This window comes from Aplysia californica, unplaced genomic scaffold, assembly GCF_000002075.1.
Source record: "Aplysia californica isolate F4 #8 unplaced genomic scaffold, AplCal3.0 scaffold00057, whole genome shotgun sequence".
Classification (NCBI taxonomy): Eukaryota; Metazoa; Mollusca; class Gastropoda; order Aplysiida; family Aplysiidae; genus Aplysia; species Aplysia californica.
The window spans coordinates 1,467,371-1,492,306 of NW_004797327.1; the positions used below are offsets into that span (position 1 = coordinate 1,467,371).

General features: G+C 39.4%; 1 protein-coding gene and 1 long non-coding RNA gene across 2 annotated transcripts; both read right to left on the reverse strand.

Annotated features, from left to right (window-relative positions):
• Positions 1-877: 877 nt before the first annotated feature.
• LOC101854151 (ADP-ribosylation factor-like protein 8A) lies at positions 878-17,849 on the reverse strand. Its single transcript, XM_005093064.3, has 6 exons — positions 17,640-17,849; positions 7,474-7,554; positions 6,301-6,374; positions 5,199-5,360; positions 3,128-3,198; positions 878-2,376 (listed from the first exon to the last, which is right to left on the reverse strand). Exons 1-6 carry the CDS (start codon positions 17,760-17,762, stop codon positions 2,330-2,332), a joined length of 558 nt encoding a protein of 185 aa, XP_005093121.1. The 5' UTR covers positions 17,763-17,849; the 3' UTR covers positions 878-2,329.
• LOC106011118 lies at positions 15,007-16,400 on the reverse strand. Its single transcript, XR_001184660.2, has 2 exons — positions 16,155-16,400; positions 15,007-15,383 (listed from the first exon to the last, which is right to left on the reverse strand). It is a non-coding gene; the product is annotated as an uncharacterized LOC106011118 (long non-coding RNA).
• Positions 17,850-24,936: the final 7,087 nt, after the last annotated feature.

Sequence of the window (24,936 nt, forward strand, 5' to 3'; positions counted from 1 at the left end):
TCTCTCTCTCTCTCTGAAATGTGCACCAAGGATGGGAGATTAGTCTTTTGGCAAGGACACCCAAACCATTTCTTGAAAAATAATATATAACGCCCTAAACAATTCAAGCTGAAAGATTTTTAAAAAATAATAAATAAAAATGCATGTCTGTTAAGTTGCAATGCACTCTAATAATGTGTGTGTGAAGGAGGGAAATTGAGAGAAGAATCCTAATTATTTCAAGTCTGAATTCAAGACGCATCAGCACCAATCAATCCATTTTTTAAATAGAAAACCCCAGGAAAAGAAAAGGTATACCCTGTGTGATAGAGCAGCTCTAAGAGTCGCAAAACAAAGACAATACATGGTCACCCCAAAAAAAACAAAAAAACCCAACCAGTCACCACTACTATGTTTTGATTGAAAAGGAGAACCCCCCCCCCCCCCCTCCCCCCGACACAGTTGAAAGGAAAATTGTTATTCCAATTTCCAGACAAAAGGGTGAAGGAGTAAGGAAAAGCACTTTTGACAATGCCTTTCAACTCAGTAAACAAAGCTACAAGACTACTAAGATGCCTGTCAAAGTCAAGGTATTTCTTGCTTCAGTAGACTGGACAAAAAACAATAAAAATTGTATAAACTGGGGTGGAAAGAGGATGAAGATAAAGTAAATACAGTATGATAATAAATATAAATAGCCCATTTCAGTGGAAAAAGAAATTGATAAAAAATGCTTCATAAAGCACATAAGTTGTAACTTTTTAAAAACAATCTGACAGATGAAAATCGTAATACCATTTAAACTGCTACAAAAGACAGAGTTTTCACTCGACATTCAAGCTGGATGAGCCGGTCTATGTTGAATCAAATTCAACTTGAGATTTTTAAAAAAGAATAGGATACCCACCATAATGATGGCCAAACAAGGACAAGAAAAAAAAAAAGGCAAGATTGTAATTTCACTGCCATATGTGAAACACATGGAAAAAATGGCTGCTGTAAAGCTTCAAGCTCAAAGTATCTTGCTGAACTATGAAGAAATGATCTACAGAAGAAATTTGACTTTCACAACATGGCAAACAAAAAGTCTACAAACATGCATCAGAACTATTACATAATTTTGAACAATAAATACTTCACTGTTACACACCTTCTTAGCCTGTCCCAGTAAGAAATTTCCTACTACTTCAACCGTAGATTTAACTGTAAGTCTTCATATTGCAGACAAGCTTGAGTCCTGTGTTCCTTTCAAAACCATACCAATGCAGACATTAACAGGAGGTAGAACCTCTGAACTAACATCTGTACAAATGGGCAGAGAGCCATAATGACTCTCCAAACAGTCTTAGAGTTAAAAGATGGAGGAATCAAAACAAATTCACTCACACAGCTGTCCAGCTAATCTCCTACAGAGTCAACTTGGAGAGGCCAGATTTTGCACACGTTTGGAAGAGCACCATGGAAATGATAACGGCTCAAACAACACTATCTCCCTGATTACGGTGCATTCCATCGCACAGAAGAAAATTTTTTTAAAAGAAAACCACCCAGGATTCGATTGAATGCTGAGCTCAGGTCCAAGAAAATAATAAGTAGACCATCAAAACCACACAGTCTTTTACCACAACATGTAAAGAAGAGAAAGATCAAATTCTTTGTACTGTTCCAGTATTGCACAAAAATGAGAATTCACAGTTCGCTCCCTCAACAGACACTATTTGCTACTATGGCAAAGCTGTCTGACTATAATGCTGTGACACAGACAAGCAGTACAGCCAAGTGGAACAAAAATCCTCCAAAACAGATTTATAATACAAGTACACTTTCCCCTGACTTTCGATTGGGTTTAAATACTTCTGTGGTAGAACTCAAGAAAATCTTTGTCAAAAAGCAGCATCTGAGCTATTAGGAACCATCATCTACTATCCATCAAGTTTTAGTAAGAGCAATGCAAACATAATCATAGCAATCACAAATACAGATACTGTTAATGAAAATCTCAACCCAAAGAAGGAATGAAATTCATTTCGGGTCATGGATGAAAGGTGATAAAAAGGATGATATTGATATTTCTAATTCTTCATCTATGAAAGAAACTTAAAGGGAGTATCATACAATTTTTTAAAAAATGCAAGAATCAAGAAACAGGGAAACATTTCCATACACAAAATCATTGTTCTTACGAGGCAACATGCACAGCCACTTTCTCTCCATTGGACTCAAATCAAGGCATTACTCCTTCCCCAAGCTCGCATCACAGACACGCAGGAATTTTGTATAAAGCGTTTCCAGACGTCACTTTTCTGCATTATCATCATCTCACTCAGTCCATGTTTGCACTGTTGGTCCTTTATCGTCCACTCTTGGAGTGTTGAATCAGCCACTGTAAGGTAATGTCTGAGAAAAAAAATAAAATAAATAAAAGCAAGACTAAATGGAAGACCGTGGAGTCAGATATGAAATGAACCCAAAATCATATTGACAATTCATTTAGTTAAATGACTAACAAGAGACACAAAAGGTTTTCTTCTTCTGAATGTGGACCACCCTTGCCTCCTGACATCAAGAGGGAACATCTGAGAAAGGATGAGAAAAACTTTGAATTTCCCATCTCCATGCTTCGGTTAAGTCAGTAGTCAATGGGACCACAACATATCAGTCAGAACCATGACCCCTATATTCCAAGGAAAAAAACCCAAACAAACAACAGCTGACTGGAAATGAGCACCTATCAACTACATCTTTTACCTGATAACGCCATACACGTTACTAAACTGGTCATTTAATCAAAACAAATAAACTCATTTTAAGAGTTCTTCATCTACTGAAAGAACACCCGGTAAGAGAGACGTACTCTTTCAGTAATTGCTGAAAATTAATATAACATTGTCACCACAAAGCTTCTGACTGCAAGCCCCTGGGAGCGGCTTGCAGGAGACATAGAGTTATGACAAAAACTTTAAGACATTTCAATCATTCAACAGGAACAATCAAACCTAATCACCAAAAAGTAGCAAAAGGTGTGAAATGGCAGCAAATCGACAAAAACGAGGAAGACTTAACCCTGCCTTGATAAATAGGGTTTTATGAAAACCAATCTACACTCATCAAAAAAGCTGTTCAAACTTTAGAATGATAGGGTGCTTACCTATGTTCTCTTTTTCCTTGCATGATATGGAATAACAGCATATTTCTCTGTCTTGTATTGCTGAAAGATTCCTGCAAAGTAAAACAAAACAAATTTAATACATCAGCACAGAGAATATATAACTATTTTCTGTAAGATAGATAACATAAATCTTTATTGTCCAGATCCTGGCACAATGGTTGGTGTTTCATTCACACATACATGCTTTGGAGTGACCACACTGGTGTAGCCCCCCATATCCCAATATGTTATTACATATGCCACTTTTACAGACACAAACAAACAAGTTGAGCATGCATGTCAAGAAAAGACAAGGGGACTTACTTGTCCTTTGTCAAAGACCCTGAGCCTGAGCCTCTTCAGCCCGTTCAAAACCATAAAAAAAAATAATTTTCTAACAACTTTCCTCCCATGTGAACAAAGCTAGTGTTAAAAACAATATTTTTTAAACACTATTATCAGCGACGCCAATTTAACACTCTAGAACAATAGAAGCTAAAGAGCACAGTGAAAAACACAGATCTCAGTCCGTTTCATAAATGCTCTGACATACACCAGGCGTTACTCGATCAATAGTGAAGCGCTTTACTAGACACACTGACCAGACCTGCTATTCTATGAAATTTAAAAATCAGGATCTCAAGGGGGAAAATCTGGATCTGGGGAAAAAAATCGGGACCAACGACAAATCACCAGGGTGACTGCCGTGCCGACTTTAAAATTTACCACGGGTGCCCATAAATATATGAAAACAGAGTTAGTTTTTGGAAAAATCTGACGCAACAGAAGGAACAAAACAATTGGGATACACGCAAAAGAAATCTGGATGCTTGAGACTCAGATTAGGGGAAAAAAAAATATCTGAATAGAATATCCCAATTAAACCTGAATGGGTGGCAAGTCTGCATTGACCCAGCACCTGCTTTATAAAAAAATTTACCAAATCACCAACAAATAGAACATGTCAATTTTTGCTATTCATTACTCTGGTAGTCTTGAGTGTTATATACTTGCTCATTACATGTGAAGTTTGTAAGACCAAAGAAATATCAACCCTGAATTTTTTAGACAAACAAATAGAATGACACAGCTCTCTATTCATAGTCTATTAATACGAAAAAAAATGACACATGAAGACAACATCCAGTAAAAACATTTTTTAAAACAGAAAAAGCCTAACTCCTAGAGCGTAAATCTTCTCCTGGGGAAAGGGTTAGAGGCCGCTATAAATTTATTGTTCTACAACTTCATCAAAACCATTAAAAAATTTGAGCCACAGACTGCTTTGATCATTTATACCACAGCTAAACTGGGTTGAGTAATAATAATAATAGTAATAGAAGATAGCATTGGCATGGCTTTACAATTTCGATATTATTACCCCCAGCGGACCTGATAGCATTCTGAAACAATCTCAACTTTCTGGGAAGCATACAATGCAAGCTGAATTTTTTTAATAAGCGCTAAAACACTAATAACCTGACAAGATCTTTCGCTCTCTATAGCTGGGTACCCGTTCCCACCAGAGTGAGGAAAATCCGTGTAAAGTGCCTTCCTCAAAGATACAATGTCGGATCTGAGGCTCAAATCTGCAAACTTCACCATTACGAGTCCAGTAGCCTAACCCCTAGACTACCAATGAGTAAGGAGACACTCATTAAAATAAACGTCTCCACTGGGAATCTGACTCACATCTTCTGTTGTGTTGTGAGCAACGGTGAAGAGCCTAATCATTACATCCAAAAACCATGTTCCTATACATCACAAAGCAAACAGTGCCAGAAAATGAAAATCACGTCCATCAAAGACCGGTTCAGGGTTCTGACCAAGTATCACTAGTGCTATGGGGAATGGAAGGGGAAAAAAACAAACCCACAAGGAACCCTAAGTTCAGACAAGGCATTTAGAAATTCAAGTAGTCTTTAAGCAATACTTTTATTAGGATAAGACCATGAGAAAATGAAACAAAAGTGAAAAAATATTTGACAAGATCTCTCCCAACCAAAAATATTTAACATGAATAAAGCAATGTCTTCACTCTAGCTCGGCTACAACCTTGTCGCATACTTACATTCTCTCGATTAGCTCTCTCTCGTCAAGTGCACCCTGCAGGTCACGCTTGTTGCCCAGTACCAGTACAGGAATGCCCTGAAGCTGTGGCTTGTCTAACAAATTGTGAAGTTCATTCCGAGAGGCTTCCAACTTATCATGGTCAGCTGCATCCACCATGTACCTGAGAAAGAAACAATGACAATGACAACTTCAAAAGTCTATTCTATTCTAAATTGCATGCATGACACCAACGTTAACCAATCCTTCAGCAGTGCATCTGCACTTGTTGCGAGCAATGGCAATAAAGAATTCCTTTAAATGCCATAATGACACACACTCTCTTTTTTTGTGCATGTGTCCAAATATCAATCCTTGCCATGTGCACAACATTCAGAGTTTAAATTAGTAATGTTGCATAATAAACAGGTGCAGCTGGTGACTACATTCCCACAGCCACTTGGATGCCAGCACCCCCATTTAAATTTCAAACAAACAACTGGCAACAGAAAATCAATGCTCGTAATTTTCCAAGTGTGAGAAGCCCACATTAGTCACCAGTTGGGATGATTCTAACCAAAACGCAAACATAATCTTCGTGCACCACATCAATAAGACGTTGCCAAAATTGTAACAGTTCAGCCATTTTATAATTAGCATGGTACAAGTACAAGTTGAAACAAGAGTATATTATATGAACTAAAAATAAGGTGAACAGCTAGGAAAAAGCTGTTAAATGAAAAAAACTATATCAGAAACAGAGACAAAATCAGAAATTAGTTCAAGCTTCGCCAGTTTCCAAAATGAAATTTTATTGTAAAACAACTTTTCCAAGGGCACCATCAAAAACAGCACCGAAGAAGTAATGGCAGTGACCTTTGAACTTTAATGTTTCAAGAATGTTCACAACAGCACAGAAAAAATTCAAGCCTAAAACAATAACATATCCCCATTTCCTTCCAAAATACATTTCAAACTCTATCAAGGCTAATAGACAACATTAATTTAAAAACACAAACAACAGCAAAAAAATACTCAAAGTGACTAGCCACCCTCTCATTCCAAATACATACAACCACAAAAAAGTACACCAAATATATTTAAAGATATTATGGGATACTTACACAATGGCATTAACACCTCTGCAGTACCTCTCCCACATGCTGCGGAATCTCGGCTGACCACCTATATCCCACAACTAAAATGATTCAAGAAATAGGACAAGACATGATCAATACCTGCTTACGACAAATGACCGTAAAATTATCCTACTTAACAAAATTAGAAAAAATATTACGAGACTATCAAATATGTTACACTACACAGAGAGGGAAATAGATGGGCCAAGGCCACTATAAAACCCGATAAAGTATAAAGGCCTTATATAAGACACGACACTAGTTCTGTTATAGTTTTACACTGTGGAGTGTACAATGCATAACCCTGGTACGCAAACTCAACTGAGCTTTTTGAACAATAGTTTCATGGTTCAAGGTCAAGACGTTTTCACAGTTCACCCTCTCTACTCACTAAGCTCACTCCACTTCTATCATGATAGGACTATGAAAATATATTTCTCTTTCAAACCAATCCAGTTGGAATGGCGTCTCTGGTGTAAGGAATAGGAGTTAGCCCTTTGAGGCCTAAAGCCTTCTTGTTACGATATGGTCACAAGGAAGGCCCGCAGCGCAGTGGAATTTACTCACTACGATGGGCCTTCATACCTTTTATGACCTGATCATTTCACATTTCCTTACAGGAACACTGTTCTATAAAGAAAAGATTTCATCAGCTCTTCCTGCAGTGGTCTTCAATGCAGTCACTAGTATTTTTCAGACTTTCTTCGGCTAAAAAAGCATTATTAAATACAGTTGTCCTGATTGCCCTTCCGCAAAAACATGGCTTAAACTTTTGACTAGCAGAAAGAAGACATATAATATATATCATAGAAAGAATGATCTTTTACCCCCAAAGTAAAAAATGACAAGAAACTTGCTGACTGAGACTCCTAACTTCCTAACAATTTTAACACTATCCGTACGTTGTGTTTTACTGTCGTACCCATACGACGTGGAAAACTCTGTGCCATCACTTTCATTACTTTCAAAGAGGAAATTTACTCGACTCGTAAATCTGACCCGTACCCTTTGCAATCTGTCAAAATGATTTTTTGAGAAATACTGAAAATTTCAAAGAGATCATACTAGAAGTATTCTAAAATGTGAAGAATACAACCCTGGGGGTACAAAATGACCCCAGGGTGTACGGATAGTGATAAAAGGAAAAACTATACTTACTTTGATTGTGACATTCCCCTTTGATATTTTTCTCATATTGAAACCGACTGTTGGGATCATGTCTTCACTAAACTGTCCTGACTGAAAATAAAAAAGGGAAAAAACATGAATAAAAATTCCAATATATCACATTCCTGTTTCTCAGAATCAGAAAATCAAAATAAGTAAACATCATTGAAGACAAACAGCATTAAAAACTAAAAAGACTCTCATAAGCTCACATGAAATAAAAAAGAATGCACATATATAATTTCTACCGCCAGAATCAACAAATGACTTCTATAATGTAAAATGTTAAAAACTATTTTAAAAAAGGCTGCTGATTAACAAAGCTCAAGCTTTCGTCTGATGTATTGTTATGAACAAACAATTAAATGATATCTCTGCAAAATACCATGTATCATTTAGTCATTTGTCATTTAGGTATGAGACGGCTGTTTCATAACCTCCCTTTACGCCACTACTGTTGCACAAATATGGAAAATCAGCGTGCGGGCAGATGACTTGGAAGAGATACGAAGAAGAGAGGTGTAAGAATTTGCTCGTCTTAATGTTATGAAGGAAACCACGTACTCATGTAATCTACAGTTGTTTTGAGATTTTAAAAATAATCTCAAGCCGACTGGAGGAAGCATTAGATCTCCACTTACTGTCTGATGTTTTGATTTTTATCATTAGCATTATATATGCATGTATTTCAAAAGGTTGTATTTTAAGAGTTTTACGGAGTTCACAACGTATATATGGTTATATGAGCGAGCGCAGTCAGGTTTTCCCAATGTACAAAAAGGAATGCCTTCAAATAAACAAAGTATTTTCGCCTTTACACCATCATCCATCAACTGTCTGAGTTCCACATTAATAAACTATTGCTCTGCCTGCAAATGAATTGGTTGCCAGAGGTACACTGTACTACACACCCCAATCATAATCTATATCCCCCCCCCCCCCCCCCAAAATCAGGATCTTAGAGGGAAAAAATTGGGATTTGATGAAAAAAAGGGGATCACGGTGACTGCAAAGCTGATTAAAAAACTTCCCACGGGTGTCCATAGATATCCATGTATATGCCCCCTGAGTGTGTGTGTGTGTTTTTCATCATTAATTTTTTAAATCCTGAATCATCACGTCAAGGACTCCTAGTCCAAGTGTCAATATTTTCATAACTGAATCTGAACTTCCGATTTTCGATGGAACCGCTTGACCCGCAAGTCAATGTTATATTATAACCTTTATTTTAGCATGGATATGTGGATTGGAATAAAATCTAAGCTAGAATTATAGGTCGGTGTTCGGGCCGTTGGAGGCGACTTGGCGCACAAAGACACTTTCGCTGAGCCGCTGCCCAAGGCTCGGCGTAGCAAATGAGTTAAAGCATCATCCGCGTGATGACTGGGTCCAGTATTCCCGCAGGTCAAATGTGTGTGCATCAGTCTACTTGAGTTTGTGTCTGTTTATGGCATACTTCTAGAACTGCATGCGTTGATTCGTAACAGAGGCACACGTCTCATTCAAAACATGCCAAGTAGGTAGCTCTTGATGTTCGTCCAATTAAATGTGAAAAGATATGAGGAGCTCGAAAGAATAGCCAGGAAACTCACTTCCTTTTATAAAAGGTCCTTGACACATATGATAGTATAGCCTAGCTTCTGATCTATGCTTCCTTTAATTTGAATTTATGTTTAACAGAGTTTACGGAGTGTCAAAGTACACGGTAACCAGGCACGTAGTCTCAGTATCTACGTACACGGTAACAGAGTGCTTAAGTTTCGGGGGCCACCTGAGCTAGGTGCACAGTAAAAGCTTCGCTCCCTTTATGACCTTGACTTCTTTCATTTTTTCCCCGCTTTCCTGTTGTATTTATTTGTATCCAGGTTCATGGAAAACTCTGAACCCAAATAATGGAACACACCTGTCCAGTGGCGGTGGGTAGTGAAGAGCTCACGGGCTTGCCCCTACCCCCTCCCCAACCCTATCCTAAAGTAAATGAAAGTTTCTCCATAATGAAATTAGCAGTTGAAACCGTTATGACCTCACGGAATGAACACAGAGTGATCAACCTGGCGGCTTGCTCGCTTATCCAATCACTGTTATCCCAGCTTACAACTATAGTAACCCAGCAGCCAATCAAATGTCTTTAGGGCTCAGCAAAGACGAGCCCTTTTCCCACAGTCCGTCCTTAATGAAACTCTTCTTGTAAAAAGGTAGAAGACTGGGAAAAAATAACAATGTACTGCGGGCTCACGCTCTCCTAGCCCTGACAATGGGGTGAAAGTTTACGACACACTTTCCCCCACAGACACAGATACCTATGCGCTCATTAGTTCTTTGTTGGGTGCGTTAAACTTTCTCGACTACACGGCCTAATCCAGCTCATAGAAGTATTATGTTTGAAGTGCTGTGTGTGCATGTTTGTGTTTGTGCTGCTGAGATTTAACAGTTATAACTTTTTCATCACACGAAAACTAATTAGAGGAAATTTGGAGGTGAATCGGCTTCGTCCCCACCATCAACAAAAATTTAACTAAGGACAAAGAGATTGAAAACAAAGGCAACTCTTCTCGTTTGAATGGTTCTCAAACTGCCGTGGCTCACCGTGAGTATAGAAAAACCATCACTGTTTAATTCTTATTGCTTTCTATTTGGTGGTAAAAAACTGGAAGAAACCTAAGCCCCATCCAAATTTTGGTCCACCCACCGCCACTGCACCCGTCTTGTTTCCTCATAGACAACTGTGAACCCTCCAAATAAAGCAACACACCCAAGGCACCCCCCCCCCAAAAAAAAAAACGCGCCATAGTTGTTCATTTATTTATTTTTCTTATTCCTTTATCTTCAATTAGTACATGTGTCACAGCACGCACTTTAACACATTACACCCTAACTCGCCCGGGAATTCCCTTTTACGCATTCCACCTGCGCCGACCTAGCATCTTTAGAAACAAAGTCTCGCCTTGACGAGACTCTGGGGCAGAGACTTTGACTCGCATAGTTATTGCAAAAAGTTTTTTCTTTCGTTTGATATCGAAATGAAATTTTTCGTGCCTGTAGTTTTAATATTAGAGCCGAACAAAGTGCGATTGCGTTACCGACACTTCGAAGGTGTCTCGACTTGTTGAAAAAAGCAACTCAATCGAGTTCGAAAAAGGAAATAACGATGGATTTGAGCAAAAACAATGACAAATTTAAATCAGATGACTCAGATTTTTATGAAAGGGAGTGTATACAGACCCGGCAACCGGGAACAAAGTCACAAAGTATACAGACCCGGTAGGGGAACCCTTTTGTGATTTCGGAAAGTTTCAGCGCCCTCTTGGCTCAGGTTAAACCTAGGACAGGTTCTTCTAGATCTATGGCCTAGGCTAGGTCTAGATCTAGATAGACAGACATATATCATTGATCTAGTTTCGAGGCTAGCCTAGATCTAGATCTAAATGAAGATTGCGGATGTCTTTTCGATGAAAGATCGTTTTTCCTCCGTTTTGGAGTTGGAGGAATCACAATTTGAAGAAAAGAACAAAGTCATAATTTCTCTCGAGCAGTCATCCTCTCTATTTCTCTCTCTCTGTCGCTCGCATTCTCTTTTTCTTTGTTTGTCTCTGTCTTTCTTTCTCGGCACCTATTTCCCACTATATCTTTCTCTCGTTCCCACCTGCCAACTGGGGCATATCATACATGACATTTTGCTAGCACTAGCACTTCCCCCTGCTCTCTCTCTCTCTCTCTCTCACAAACACACACACACTATCGGGTCTGGGCGCTGAAACTTTCCGAAATCACAAAAGAGTTCCCTTACCGGGTCTGTATACTTCGTGACTTTGTTCCCGGTTACCGGGTCTGCACACACTTTGTTTATGAAAACGTTGTACTCATGAGTTTGGGGTGATTCAGATTGATCAGACATAGAAAATCCAGAATTTAGATCTAGGGCCCGACCGCGAGGCTGAGAGTGAGAGTGACGGGTCGGACACCCCGATTGAACTAAAGTTAGAACATTTCCAATAATTTGCGCATAAAGTTATATTTTTGTGAAACTACATTCATTTTTCGTTTTAGATTTTATTTTTTTCAGGATTTTTGGAATTTGTTTAGTATTTTTAAAACGTGTTTTTTAAAGGCTTGTATTCACGGGAGATAGGTTCCTCACCCTTGCTTAGGATCTAACAATGAACTTCCCGCCCAGACCCTTAGGGTGTAATGTGTTAAGCTCAAGTGTAAAAAAATACCCCCATGCCTCCGTCTCACACTGGTTAAGTCCCGAAAAAACACCTCGACCAACCAGACAGGTGTGAATGAACTTTGTTGACCTTGACAACCGACAGTCCCCAGACGCATATGCGCTATTCACACGTAAGAGGTCCTATCACGTGATGTGAACGAGCGTTTTAAAGTTTCACTGACAGGTCTTGATGACGGGCCCTAGTAACCAGAACTGGGACAAAGCTTTCTTTTTTAATAGCAACGAAAGAACTACGAGTAGGTTGTTTTTAGGCCTATGTCATAATTGTTACAGTAATCAGGCCATCGTTGGAGAATTCTGGGTAACAAAAGCGAAAGAAATCAAGGTCATGAAGGGAACGAAGCATTTACCATGCACTTAGCTCAAGGGGCCCAAGAAACTAAAAACCCGGTTATCGTGTATGTAGATACTGAGACTATGTGCCCAGTTACCGTGTACGTAGACACTCCGGTTGTAAAGTTTAGCAGGAGCTGTACATGTAATTGGTTACTACCTGGGGGGTTTTCCCTCCCCGCCTCACAAAGATACAAGCCGTTATAATCTCTCTCTCTCTCAGAGCAAGACTCATGCAAGAAGACAGATCAAGGTCGTTAGTTAGGCACAACTGGCCACAGTTTGTCTCTAGTCTTTACCAGCCTATCATAAGTCAAGATGGTAATCGGCACCATCTCATTGTATTGCCAACTTTATGATGCTTAAGGTAGGCAGAAATAACGAGGTTTGACTGTATAGATAATAGTTAATGAAGGAAGTCGCTATCCTCACCCGCGGTGAGAATAAAAAAACGAAGTGGCTAGCCGTACTTAAGTACGGCTAGACTGCCAGTCTAGCCGTACTTAGATCTAGGTTTGGCCCAATCGACTCAATCCTGTTAAGTACACAGGTCTCATTAGATCTAGATCTAGTAATTATTCAGGTTCAAATACATGCAAGTCAGTAAGGCACCTTTTGGTTTTGTCTGAAATACAAATACTTTAGGCATTGCAAACTAAAATTTTCATTTACAATTCAGCCATCGATATTAAGTACGGCTAGACTGACAGTCTAGCCGTCCTTAAGTACGGCTAGCCTGGCTGTCTACCCGTACATAAGTACGGCTAGACTGCCAGTCTAGCCGTATTTATCTTAGCCCTATTTACATTAGAAAACAGGAGGTTTAAAATACATGCACTGTCATTAAGGAACCTGGTTTTGTCTCAAATACAAATACTTCAGGTACTGCACACTAAAAATGTATATTTACAATTCAGTAGGCCTATTTTTTGTAAATGGTCAGTCTAGCCATCATATTAAGAATAAGTACGGCTAGACTTTCTAGCCGTACTTAAGTACGGCTAGAATGTGAGTCTAGCCGTACTTAACGGCTAGACTGCCAGTCTAGCCGTCATTAAGTACGGCTAGCCTCTTCCATAAAAAAACGATCGACTTCTCACCCCGAGTGAGACTCGCCAGCGTTGGCTCTTCTCACCCAGTGTGAAACAAGACCTGTTTTTCCTAATTTCGAAATACTTTCTATCGGTGTGGATGACCAAATGGTTAAAAGCTAAGAAAAAATTGCGTTATAATAGTACAAAAGAAGGCTAATTTGATCGTCTACAAAGATGCTATGGCTATTTCACTTTTCGAATCGAGCCGAACTACGCGGGTCGCCATTTTGTTTTGCCCGGAAGTTCTCGCGCTTCTCCTCTCTCTCCACTGCCCACAGACAAAATTGTACGCTTTTAGGTTAACAGTAACAGTAGTGATGGAACGTTTGTTCACGGCACAGAATTCTACAATTTTTCTGTTATCACAGAGTGTAGAATTCTGGGGTTCAGGGACCAGGGTGAACGCACACCCGGTGAGAATAGCCAAAAGACTCGCCTGCGCTATTCTCACCCGGGGTGAGAATAGAGGTGGCCTTAGCCTTAAAATGAAAGTAAAAGTAGTAAAAGGTAGGCTATACACACCTAATGATCCTAACCAAATCCGACCCCGATTACATCTTGACCGAACCATGGCATATTTGAGACTAAATCTCACCAATTCAGAAAGGGAAGTGGCTATTCTCATCCGGGGTGAGAATAGAAAAACGATCTACCTCTCACCCCGGGTGAGACTTGCCAGCGTGGGCTATTCTCACCCGGTGCAAAACAAGACCTGCTTTTCCTCATTTTGGAACACTGTCTATCGGTGTGGATGATCAAATTGATAAAAGCCAAGAAAAAATTACATTTTATAGCACAAAAGTAAGCTAATTTGATCGTCTTCAAAGATGCTATGGCTATTTCACTGTTCGAATCGAGCCGAACTACGCGGGTCGCCATTTTGTTTTGCCCGGAAGTTCTCGCAAGATCTACTCCTCCCCTCTCTCTCTCTCTCTGTCTCTTTCTGAATACTGTCTATCGGTGTGGACGATCAAATTGACCAAAACGAAGTTAAAAAATGATGTTAAAACACAAAAGTAGGCACTTGGATAAAAATTTCAAAGCTTTCAAATTGCTTTAAAAACAATACCAATGCAAAGAGCTCAGTGACACGATTCCAACGCTACCTTAGTTATTGCTCTATGTTGAACCGTTTTTGAGATATTGCATTTTAAAGATCTTTTCGAGGGGATAACATCTATATAGAAAAAAAAGGCAATTTTTGTGATCGAAACAGCAAGGACAATAAGGGAAATGTAAGCTGCTTCAATATGCTGCTGCGTACATGCTAAAACCAAACATTTTCTGAAACCTTGTGATATTGAGGACAAAATAACAGTCAGACGAGATTTTTAAAATATGTCGTGGTGGGTAATATTGGGTAATATTATGTAACACTGTGTTGTGTAACGTGACCGCATCGTCCTGCGGTCAATATATTTTGCCATAACTTTCTTATAAATTAAGCTACATCAATAATTGAGGTATCATTTTGAAGGTCTTTTTAAGGCCTTTCTTTTGGAACATCTACATATCAAATATCAGTAAAATTAACAAAAAACTGATTAAAAAATATAATATATTTTAACAAAACAGCTGGTCGCCTAAAATAAGATGAGCATAGAAGTTTTTAAAGTTAACATTTGTGTCTACAGCTGCTGCAAACTAGTGTTTTTTAGTCTACCTTAATTCATGATAATACTGTTTTTTAAATTCATTTTGCATGTTATTGTTAGAATGTTTCTTTCATGTTTTAATTTGTCATGTAAATGAGTAAATGATCAATTACTCTGTCTTTATCTTTGATTTCTCTTTTACATCTTTAACTCATGAGATTGCCCTGTAAGTTAAACAATAGTCTCTTCTAATTTTATTACTTCAGTTTGTTCAGCAAGTTTTTCATTATATTTTTATTGTATTTATTTAAATGTTCAACTTCTTCAAAGACAATTAGTTGTGAAATATGACATGTTTTTTGAAGCACGCAATTGTGTCACGATACTTATTTATTCTTTCTTTATTTCTGGCAATTGTTTAGTTCACCCAGTCTGCCAACTTGATATTGTTAAATTAATGTCAATTTTTTTTTCTTGTCTGCAACAAATGCTTTCTTAAGTGCTCAATTTTTTTGCAACTTGTTCAAACAAGTTTTTCTGTGAATTCGACCAACTCCGCAAGCATTTCTGGATTTTAATTAAAGTCAGGATTTATTCTGGTGAGCTGTCAATAAATCCAATGGAACAGTGGCAGGTTGTGATCAGGGGCTGTGGAAAGAAAAAAAAAGCAAAGCAATGAATTCATCAATGAAGTAAATAAATTCATTTGTGAGCAGTGGATGGAAATTTGACATTTTCACACTACAACTCTAGTAAAGGGAGAGTGTAGATGACTAGACAAGAGAAAAAACATCTTCTAATAAACATGTATCTTAAAACAAACTGGACAAAGTACATGAAAATTTAAAGAGATATTTAAATAACAAGCACACACAAAAACAATTAAGAAGAAAAAATATTTAAAGACAATATAAGCACACAAAAGAAGTAAAAACTTGCGTGAAATGGATGGTCTAACAGTGACAGTAACACAGAAACAAAACAAGGCCAAGGCTGTTACATTTCCCTCCCCCCACCCAAGACTCCTTACTGATTGTTACATGGTGCAAATTCATAAAAATTATACAACAGTGATACATATTACATTCCAAAATTTAAAATGAATCATATCTTCTACTATAAAACATTCTTCAATGCCGTTTAAGAGGTAATAAACGCCAACAATACACGTTAGCGTGGGTTAAGTTCGCTTTCCGCAATGGCCGCCATGACCTCCCGGTTCACGCTCAGCAGCGCGATCGATAATAGGTCATGCCCATTCATGGAGAGTGACCTATTTAAATTAGGGCTCACACGCTTATGCCTCAACGTACAACATTGAAATTAACAAATAAAAGAGATAAAAGGTTGAAGAAAAGACTGTGAGGAGTACCTAAAAAAAAAAAGATATACTCTTTAAATATAAAGGCTTGAACTTACCTTATTTTTAACTCCTTGTAACTCCGAACACACACAACCGATCCCGAAGTGGAAAACGCCATAATACGCGCCTTTCTTTCCTCTTTAATTTGATAGGCGGAAGTAATCCATAAATTGAAAAGAACACTATAAACGAAACAAAACAAATAGGTACCCCCCTCACGGGGCCCGATTTCTGACACAAAACGCGGCGGCCGCAGGTGAACGAAAATCTCGGGCCGCGCGGGCCGATATCCAAGTGCCTAACAAAAGTAAATTAATTTGGTTGTCAACAAAGATGCTACGGCTATTTAACTTTTCGAATCGAGCAGAACTACACAGGTCGCCATTTTGTTTTGACCGGAAGTTCTCACCCTACTCCTCTCTCTGTCTCTTTCTCTCTCTCTCTCTCCACTGCCCACATACAAAATTGTACGCTTTTAGTAGGCTACAGTTGTAATGGAACGTTTGTTCACGGCACAGAATTCTACAATTTTTCTGTTATCACAGTGTAGAATTCTGTGGTTTAGGGTGAACGCAAAATTTGTTGGCCTAGATCTAGGCTATAACAGTGAACGCGCACCGGGGCCGGGTGAGAATAGCCAAAAGACTAGCCTGCACTATTCTCATCCCGGGTGAGAATAGAGGTGGCCTTCAGAAAGAGTGACGGTCATGTCATCATGATGAGTCACGCTCAGTAATCTTCCTTGGAGTGTTTTATTTCCTGGATTTAGATCTAAGACACTTAGTCGGGAAAATTGAAGAATACCGGACCACTCGTACATTATTGCACGAGAAAGTGGGGCGGGTGGTTGGGGTGGAGGAGGGGGGGTTCAGGGGGGTCTTCCCCCCTGACAAAATTGTAATGAATAGATCTACCGGTCCGAGATTCTCATTGAGAGATATTAAAAACAGGAAAATCATAAATTCCTAAGGTTGAGACATAGGCAAAGTCAGTCCACTGGTCCGGTATTCTTCAATCTTCCCCAACCCCATCATCAGTATGAGTTAAGGCACCATAGAATCATTTCAAGATCTAGACTAGATTCTCGATCTAGAACTTTAGATCTCTAGAGTCTAGATCTTGACCTAGCATTCTATGCAAATTCAAAATCAAACACAATTTATTAGTATTAGATTCCCCTCGTCATCACAATCAGGTGGAATTAATTTGTTTATTCCTGGACATGCCATAAAACAACCCAAGCTCACAGTTGAACTGACTTGATGAATGTGAGTTTAAATTGAATCAGCAGCAGGAGCAGTAAAGTAAGGCGTAACACAAACAGCACAAGATAACAAAGAGCCTAATTGCAAAAGAATGGAAATAGAAGATATCAACTCCTGTGCTATTAATTGTACGTCAAAGAGCGGTTACATGCCAAAATAAAGTCACGAGATGTTAGGTTGAACAAAGAAGCGAAGGCTAGTTTGCTTTGTACTGAAGTGAGGATGAGGAGAGCAACCAAGAAGGGCCAAGGAAGTCGAGGCACAAAATAGACTCACAGCTATAACGTTGACAAATGTTGTTTTTCCAGAATACTGCAACCCGACAAGCGTAAGCTCCATTTCCTCTTTCCAGAACAAGCTCTTGAACCAGTCAAGAATCCTTTGAAAAAATGATAACATCGTGACAAATCTTTTCAACTACAAACTATTCTTTATTTTCGTTCTACGCCTCAACCACTTCAACAGGAAGGACTAACAGACAATCATGTGACCAGTCATGGGGTCAAGGCCCGAGTAACAAAAATTTTAGATTTATGAAAGTATTACAATACTATTACGATTTGTGACATAGTTTGTATGCCTTCTAAAAAAAATCACCCCAACTAAAGTAACAATTTTAAAATTTATTACTATCAACTGAAAATACAAATACCGGAGACTCAGAAAAGAAAAATAATCAGACAATCATTTCTTTCGTTTCTTTAATTTAGCGCAGAGTACAGGTTTTCAACTTTTCGTTCTGTGGAAATTAGAATTACAGTAATGGCCTGGGCCTGTGACCAGTGTCCGACATCCGAACGTTTTATTTATTTTAATAAAGTATAGCAAACATTAATCGTTCGTTACTTTTATTGTCAGTAGATTTCAAACACCTCCCCCCTGCCTTTTGTAAATGATGTAGCATCATAATATATTACTCTTGTGAAGTCAATGCGATCGTACTCGTAGTGTTTCGCATAACCCCAATCATTTTGGGTTCCGAAAATTGGGGCATTAATCTCCCTGCTCGTGTACCGTACAATAATGGAGATTGGCTTACCGGACCTCATCCGAGATTTTTCGCCTTTACCCGAGAAAGTTAGGGGATCTTAGCTAACCTAATATCAGGGGTGTGGTTGACAGATGGAGTAGTAGTAGAAAGGCAGCAGAAATAGTCAGGAGCCAAGGAAAGGGCAAAGGAGGGTAAAGTGGAGGTGAAAGCAGACAGACATATAATATATAACATGGTTAGAGAACAGGAAAGGAGGTGAAAGGAGAAAATTTTAAAGAAGAAAATTGTCTGTGGCGTCAGGATTCAAACCCGGGACCTATTGAATAAAAGGCGACCCCTGTAACCTCGACCACGAGAGCCCCGCTGCCGGTTAGTTGAAGGCCACGGCGGTTCCGAAGGTCCCGCCCGTTCGACCTCAGTCTAATTAATGCATTCGATCCAGGAGTCATCATCCAGTGCTAGATCCGCGGCAGACATCAGTGATCATGGTTCTCCGTTCATTTCTGTGCTCGGATGCTCTTTGAAAGGCTACATTTCACGGATCCTTCCCCGTTAACCATTTATTATTTTGTTTAGGTTCCCTAAGTAGGTTGCTCTGGGCCTACCTCTGCATCGTTTGCCTTCAATTTTGCCAGTGAAAACTAGATGTTCAAGTTATTAATTTGTGTAATTTATGTCTACAATGTATTCAGGTCTCCCCAAAACCCGGATCTGTCGTTTCCTGATTGCTTTTCATATGAGTGTCCCACGTGGGCTTCATCAAGCACTACTTCATTTAATTTCTTTTCCTTCCACGATATTCTCAGAAGTCTCCCGAGTAACTACGTTTCTGCTACTTCTATTTTATTTTCAACCTCTTTAGTGATTGTCCAGCTTTCACAGCCATAAAGCCATATAGAACCATGCATATAGCATTTCAGAACTTTCAGTTTGGTAGTCATTGAGATGTTTCTATTTTTCAGGATTGGGCTCATCATTCCTGATGTAGCCTATACGTATTATAAGTCCTGGTTGATTGGCCATAGTAACATAACACGCCAGGGGCATTATTTGGATCAATTATTAATACGGTACGTTTACATTTGCGGTGTGTGGATTGCTTCACCTTTTTTTTTTACTATTTAATGAGATACCGTACATGTATTTTCTCGACAGGTGAACATACAATGTAGGCCTACATGCATCAGGATTCTTTTCGTTCTTAAGGGACACTAGGTACAGCTGAAATGAATTTTTTTGTTTGGGGTCTAAATTAGTATTCTGGGATTCCCAATAACCAACATGGGTCAAGAAACAGAATCAAATACTATCCCTGTATGATTTCCCTGTCAATTTTCTGAATTCTTGGGATGCAATGGGTTCGACAGACCAAAATTGGCTCAAATTCTAGGCGGGGATTGTGAAAAAGATTGAATTGATACAGCCTTGATATTTTCACACAGTGTTTCTGAATATACTACCTGCAACGTGCTAAAGAGTTACTGTCCATAGTCTCATACTTTCCGTGTAACTGCCATTTTAGTGTCATATATGATACTCGGACAAAAGATTGATCACAAGTCAGAGTGATACTGTCAATCTTTTTTACACTGACAGAAAACTTATTACAATTCCACAATAATCTTTTAGTACGTTGCAAACATATTATCTTGAAACAGCCATACAGAGTGGGATTGATCTGTGACATGTACTTTCAGAAATATCTCCGCGCAGGTGACCCACCCCCCTAAGAGAATCATAGTTTTGAGAAAATGGAAAAAAACGAATTCATACTGGTCTATTTCAACACAATGTTCAAAAACATGGCATATGTGTATATTATTCATTTATTTGATATACATGTATCTGGAATGTGCACATTATATAAAAATGGAAAACAATTTGATTTTGGAAAAAATATCAGACTAAAACCCTCGACACCACCCTAAAAATACCAAGCTGATAAACCCTAAAATGGATAGAATTTTGATTTTTAGACCAAAATGCCCTTGAATATTATATAGGATGTACACAGTGCCCTGGAATTATAGATCTTTTACCAAAATGCCCTGGAATTATATTATTACTGCAATAAAAAGAAGAATTGAAATGCAAATCGTAAACACTTGCGCACATTTCGTCGCACTGAGGCAACCAGAGTTCGATTCCCGAATGGGGAGACGTTTTTATCAAGCATTTCTATCTTTCTGCTGGGATACTGTATCCTTCACAGCCCATGTTAGCCCTGACAAGCAGGGTCAGGAACCTGCCTCCTACACGATCTAAATTGAGTCGATGGGGATATCGGTAAAAAAAAAAAAAAGCGAACATGCTGCATCCCACCATCCTCACTTCACATTTCAAGACAACCGTGGAATATTATACACAGTTAGTACTGTAATCAAAAGATCAAAGAATGAAATAAAAATCGTTTACACCATCATCTATAGTGTAGCGGTTAGGATAGTCGGTGTCGCACTCAAGTGACCCGAGTTCGATTTCCGAGTGGGGAGAAATTTTTATCAAACATCTGATGTCTTTCTGCTGGGATGTTGTATCCTTCTCAGCCTGAGTTGGTCCTGACAGGCTGGGTTGAAAGCCCTCCTCCTAAATGATCTAAGTTGTGCTGAAAGCGGAATAAAAACACAGGTTACATTTTTAAAAAATATATAAAAAAGTTCTCCCTACATGCTGCATCCAACCATCCTCACTTCACACGTCACACTTCATGACATACCAAGATATATTTATCAAGCATCTCAGTATTTCTGCTTTGATGTTGTCTCCCTCTCAGCCGGTGTGGGCCCTGACAGGCAGGGTTGGAAACCTGCCTCCTAAATGATCTAAGTTGTGTTGATGGGGGGTGTAAAAACACAGGCTACAATACATTTTTTTCTTCAAAAAATCAATTTCCCTAAACATGCTGCATCCAACCATCCTCACTTCAGATGTCATACTTCATGACAGACCAAGATATATGTAAACTTTGTACTGTAATCAAAACAAAAAGGTGTAATTCAAAGGAAACAGGTGCCTGACATTTACCACAAACAACATTGCGAAACAGCCCGGCAAGCATCTCAAGATGGACTGCGGTTGTTTTGAAGTTCTCATTGTGATCCCCTGTGGGTATACTTCTGTAAAATTATTATAGTCCAGCTTTGTTTGTGAAGCCGTTTTGGAAGACGTCGGTGAGGAAGCTGCGATATTTTCAGCAACTGATGGAGCAGTCACCGCAGCAGGGTCACACGCTGGCGTGGTTTCAGCGACTGGTCGTGTAGTCACCGAGGCAGAGTGTAGTCACCGAGGCAGAGTGTAGTCACTGAGGCACCGAGGCAGAGTGTAGTGTAGTCACCGAGTCAGAGTCACGAGCTGATGTGGTGTCGCCTCGTATAAAAAGTTTTGTTAATTAATATTCCTATTGTGAGAAAGCTTTTCGTGCGTGGCCTCGTCTCTTCCTGGTTCTTTATCTCACTTCAGTGGCGGCTCATGGGGCTAAAAAGTGGACGTGCACAATTAAGCTATCGCATGCTGAACATAGTCAACGGCATAGTGAATGAGACGTTGTATAATTTTAGGATCTTTGGGTTGGTGAGGGAGCACCTCGTACTTTTATTTTCATTCTTTTTAATGTGTTTGTTAGCTTAACATCAATTTCGTTCATCCTGTATTGGAACTGAACACTCAGGTAATAACTTTTACTACTCCACTACTAAACCATTCAAAGGCACAACTCATAGGACGGTCACGTTCACCTCCCTCAGGTTCACGGCCACAGAGTCACTTAAAATAGTGTCAAGACAGACAATGAACCAATCACAATTCACTTGAGCAATCCGCTGGATCGCTCCGGGGCTCACACAATATTGGCAAAGAATAGGCCAGCGTACTGTTTATTGCGTTTATTTTTAGACTGCCTACTGTGGGCTATGTTTCGGCACTATTCGGCAGGAGCACATTTGAGATGTGCCGTTTTGTTAATATTAATGTACCGCCAAACTCTCTACGAGTGTCGTCATCGCTTGGGTTATCCACAAGAGCGATTTATAGGTCAGGTTGCACTGGGAAATATCCTTATGTTTAGCTAAAGCGCATGGACATTGGCATGGCATAGTAGATGTTTTACGGCGCTATAGACACAGAAATGACAGTTATGGCGCCAGTGAGGACCTTGTATTGATATAATATTTGGCTAGTGTTTGTTTCTGGCTTCTTTCATTATATTATTGTGGGTATTTTACGTAACAGAACATGTAAAAATGGTGGACAGCTCTGCACGACCGTGCTCAATGGACGAACCGCGCCTACTCACTTTGATTACCGGTACCTAGAGATCTAGTCAAACGGGTCAGCCTTCGCACCTGCGGATGAGACACACATATAACAGCATTAATTCAGGGAAAGGTTTTGGTTTGTAACAGCATCGGACTGGGTGTGACATCAGCAGAGACAGCCTGACGTCTCTTCACATTGAATCATTCACAGCAAAGCACTTTAATTACACATGTTTGGAGTTTGGGTGAGGGGTGTGCCGTTAGGGATTGGTGGTTGGGGGTGAGGGGGGGGGGGGGGGGGGGGTAAACGTTTCTGAAACTAAATTTTTTCTTCCGATCGAAACAGTATCCTTGACTGTGACTGTTACTTGCTGCCGTTTTACATACCCGCTGTGAAAAAAAGAAAGAAAGAAAGGTCGTGATAAACTTTCCGTGACGCCCTGTTCAGTTTCAAACATAAAAAAGAGCAAAAATGTACATGTAACCCCTCTCCTTTTCTCTCTTTCAAACTCTCTCTCTCTCTCTCTCTCTCTCTCTCTCTCTCTCTCTCTCTCCCCCCCCCCCCCCCACCTGAACCATAATGTACACTTACCGCTCCTCTTTTATGTGGTAAACTGGAGTTCGTCCTGGGCCGACTCCAGATCAGGGCGTTTGCAAAGCGCAAGTCACGTGACTTTCTGTTATTTGATATAGCTTTGACTGTCTTAAAGGCGTCTGTGGAGTAAGTTTTTGTTTTGCTTTCCCCTGTTTTGTTTTGTTTTACTGTTTGCTTCTGCAGGCAGAAGACGGGAGTTCAATTCTCTAGTGGGGACAATTATTTTTTCGCAGCCCTTCATTTTCCTTTGTTGCTCTATCCTACTCAACCTGAGATTGACATAGACAAACCTGATTGAAACAGCCCGCCTCCTAAAGTAGCTAATTTGTATCAACGCGACCTTAAAAATTTACCATAATTACGGTAACATGACTGGTATGTAAAGATTTGAGTTCCATGAAAAGGACGGGGATTACGTTCTCATTCGCGAGCCGTCTCAACTTGGTCATAAGAGTTAACGATAACTACAATAAAAACCTGACCGGTTTTTATAGAAACACCTCGCTGGTGAAAGTGAAAGTGCAATTCCCATCCTCTTTCATAGAACCAAACAACTATCCTACATACAATAGTCTGTGGTTCAACAATAAGGGCTCTTCGTATTGCATGCAGAATACACGAATTCGATTACTGAAATATGAGAAAGAAAGAGAGAGGGAGAGAGAGAGAGAGAGAGAGAGAGAGAGAGAGAGAGAGAGAGAGAGAGAGAGAGAGAGAGAGAGAGAGAGAGGGGGGGGGGGTATCGAATATTTCCACACGTCTGCCGGGTTACTGCATCCCACTCAGTTAACCATGGTCTGGCGATTGAGGTGAAACAGTCGGCCTCCTAAATGATCTAAATTGTTTTTCGCTGAGAGCGTAAAACATTAAGTCACATTCACGACTATACACCTCTGAATCACTGAGGTATATATATATATCTTGTTTAAAATACCCGCAGTACGAGTTATTGCTCCTGCTTGCTGCAGATAATCTACTCCCGTCACTTTTTAATTCCAGCCTTCTCTAAGTCAAAGGTATATTTTCTGTCTTAGAATAAGGGATGCCATATGTGCCTTGTATGTTTAATCTTTCAGTTAGCGGTCTCATTGTAGTGGAGACAAAAGTACATGTAAGTCCGACTAATCAAAATGTAGGAACAACGGAAACATTGTATAGAGTATAAATGTGAGTCATCATGGTGAAATCAGGCGCTCGTCAAAATAATGAAAGTGAAGAAACATAAACGTTTCCGCTGGTTTTTGCAATTTTTATCGAAATTTTGTTTGAGCTCAACACTTTCTATGTCAATTTAAGAACCTATTTCAGTGTGAATTTTATTGAAAAACGTTGATTAAAGGCATACGGTATAAAAAGTAAATTGTCAGTTTTCACGGACTCTGAGACTTTGTAAATTACCAAACTTTGGGGGCTATTTCCTCACTAATTTTACCTCTGAAATCAAGGGACCCCACCTCCTTCATTCACTAATGTCTAGACTTTTATTAAAGATAGAAGGTTATTCTTTAATCCAAAGCAAGACAAATGAACAAGCTTAAGATGATACCAATAACTCCATATGCACAAAATTTGACGAGCGCCTGATTCCACCGCGTCGTGACACAAATGTGCAAGTCTGCCAGCGCTGCCACTCCCCCAACGTATAACTTTGTGCTGGGCATGATAATGCCGGGAACAGAGATAGAGATCTTTCAAAATAGAGATGCTGTTTTCTTTTAAACAACGCTTTTCCGG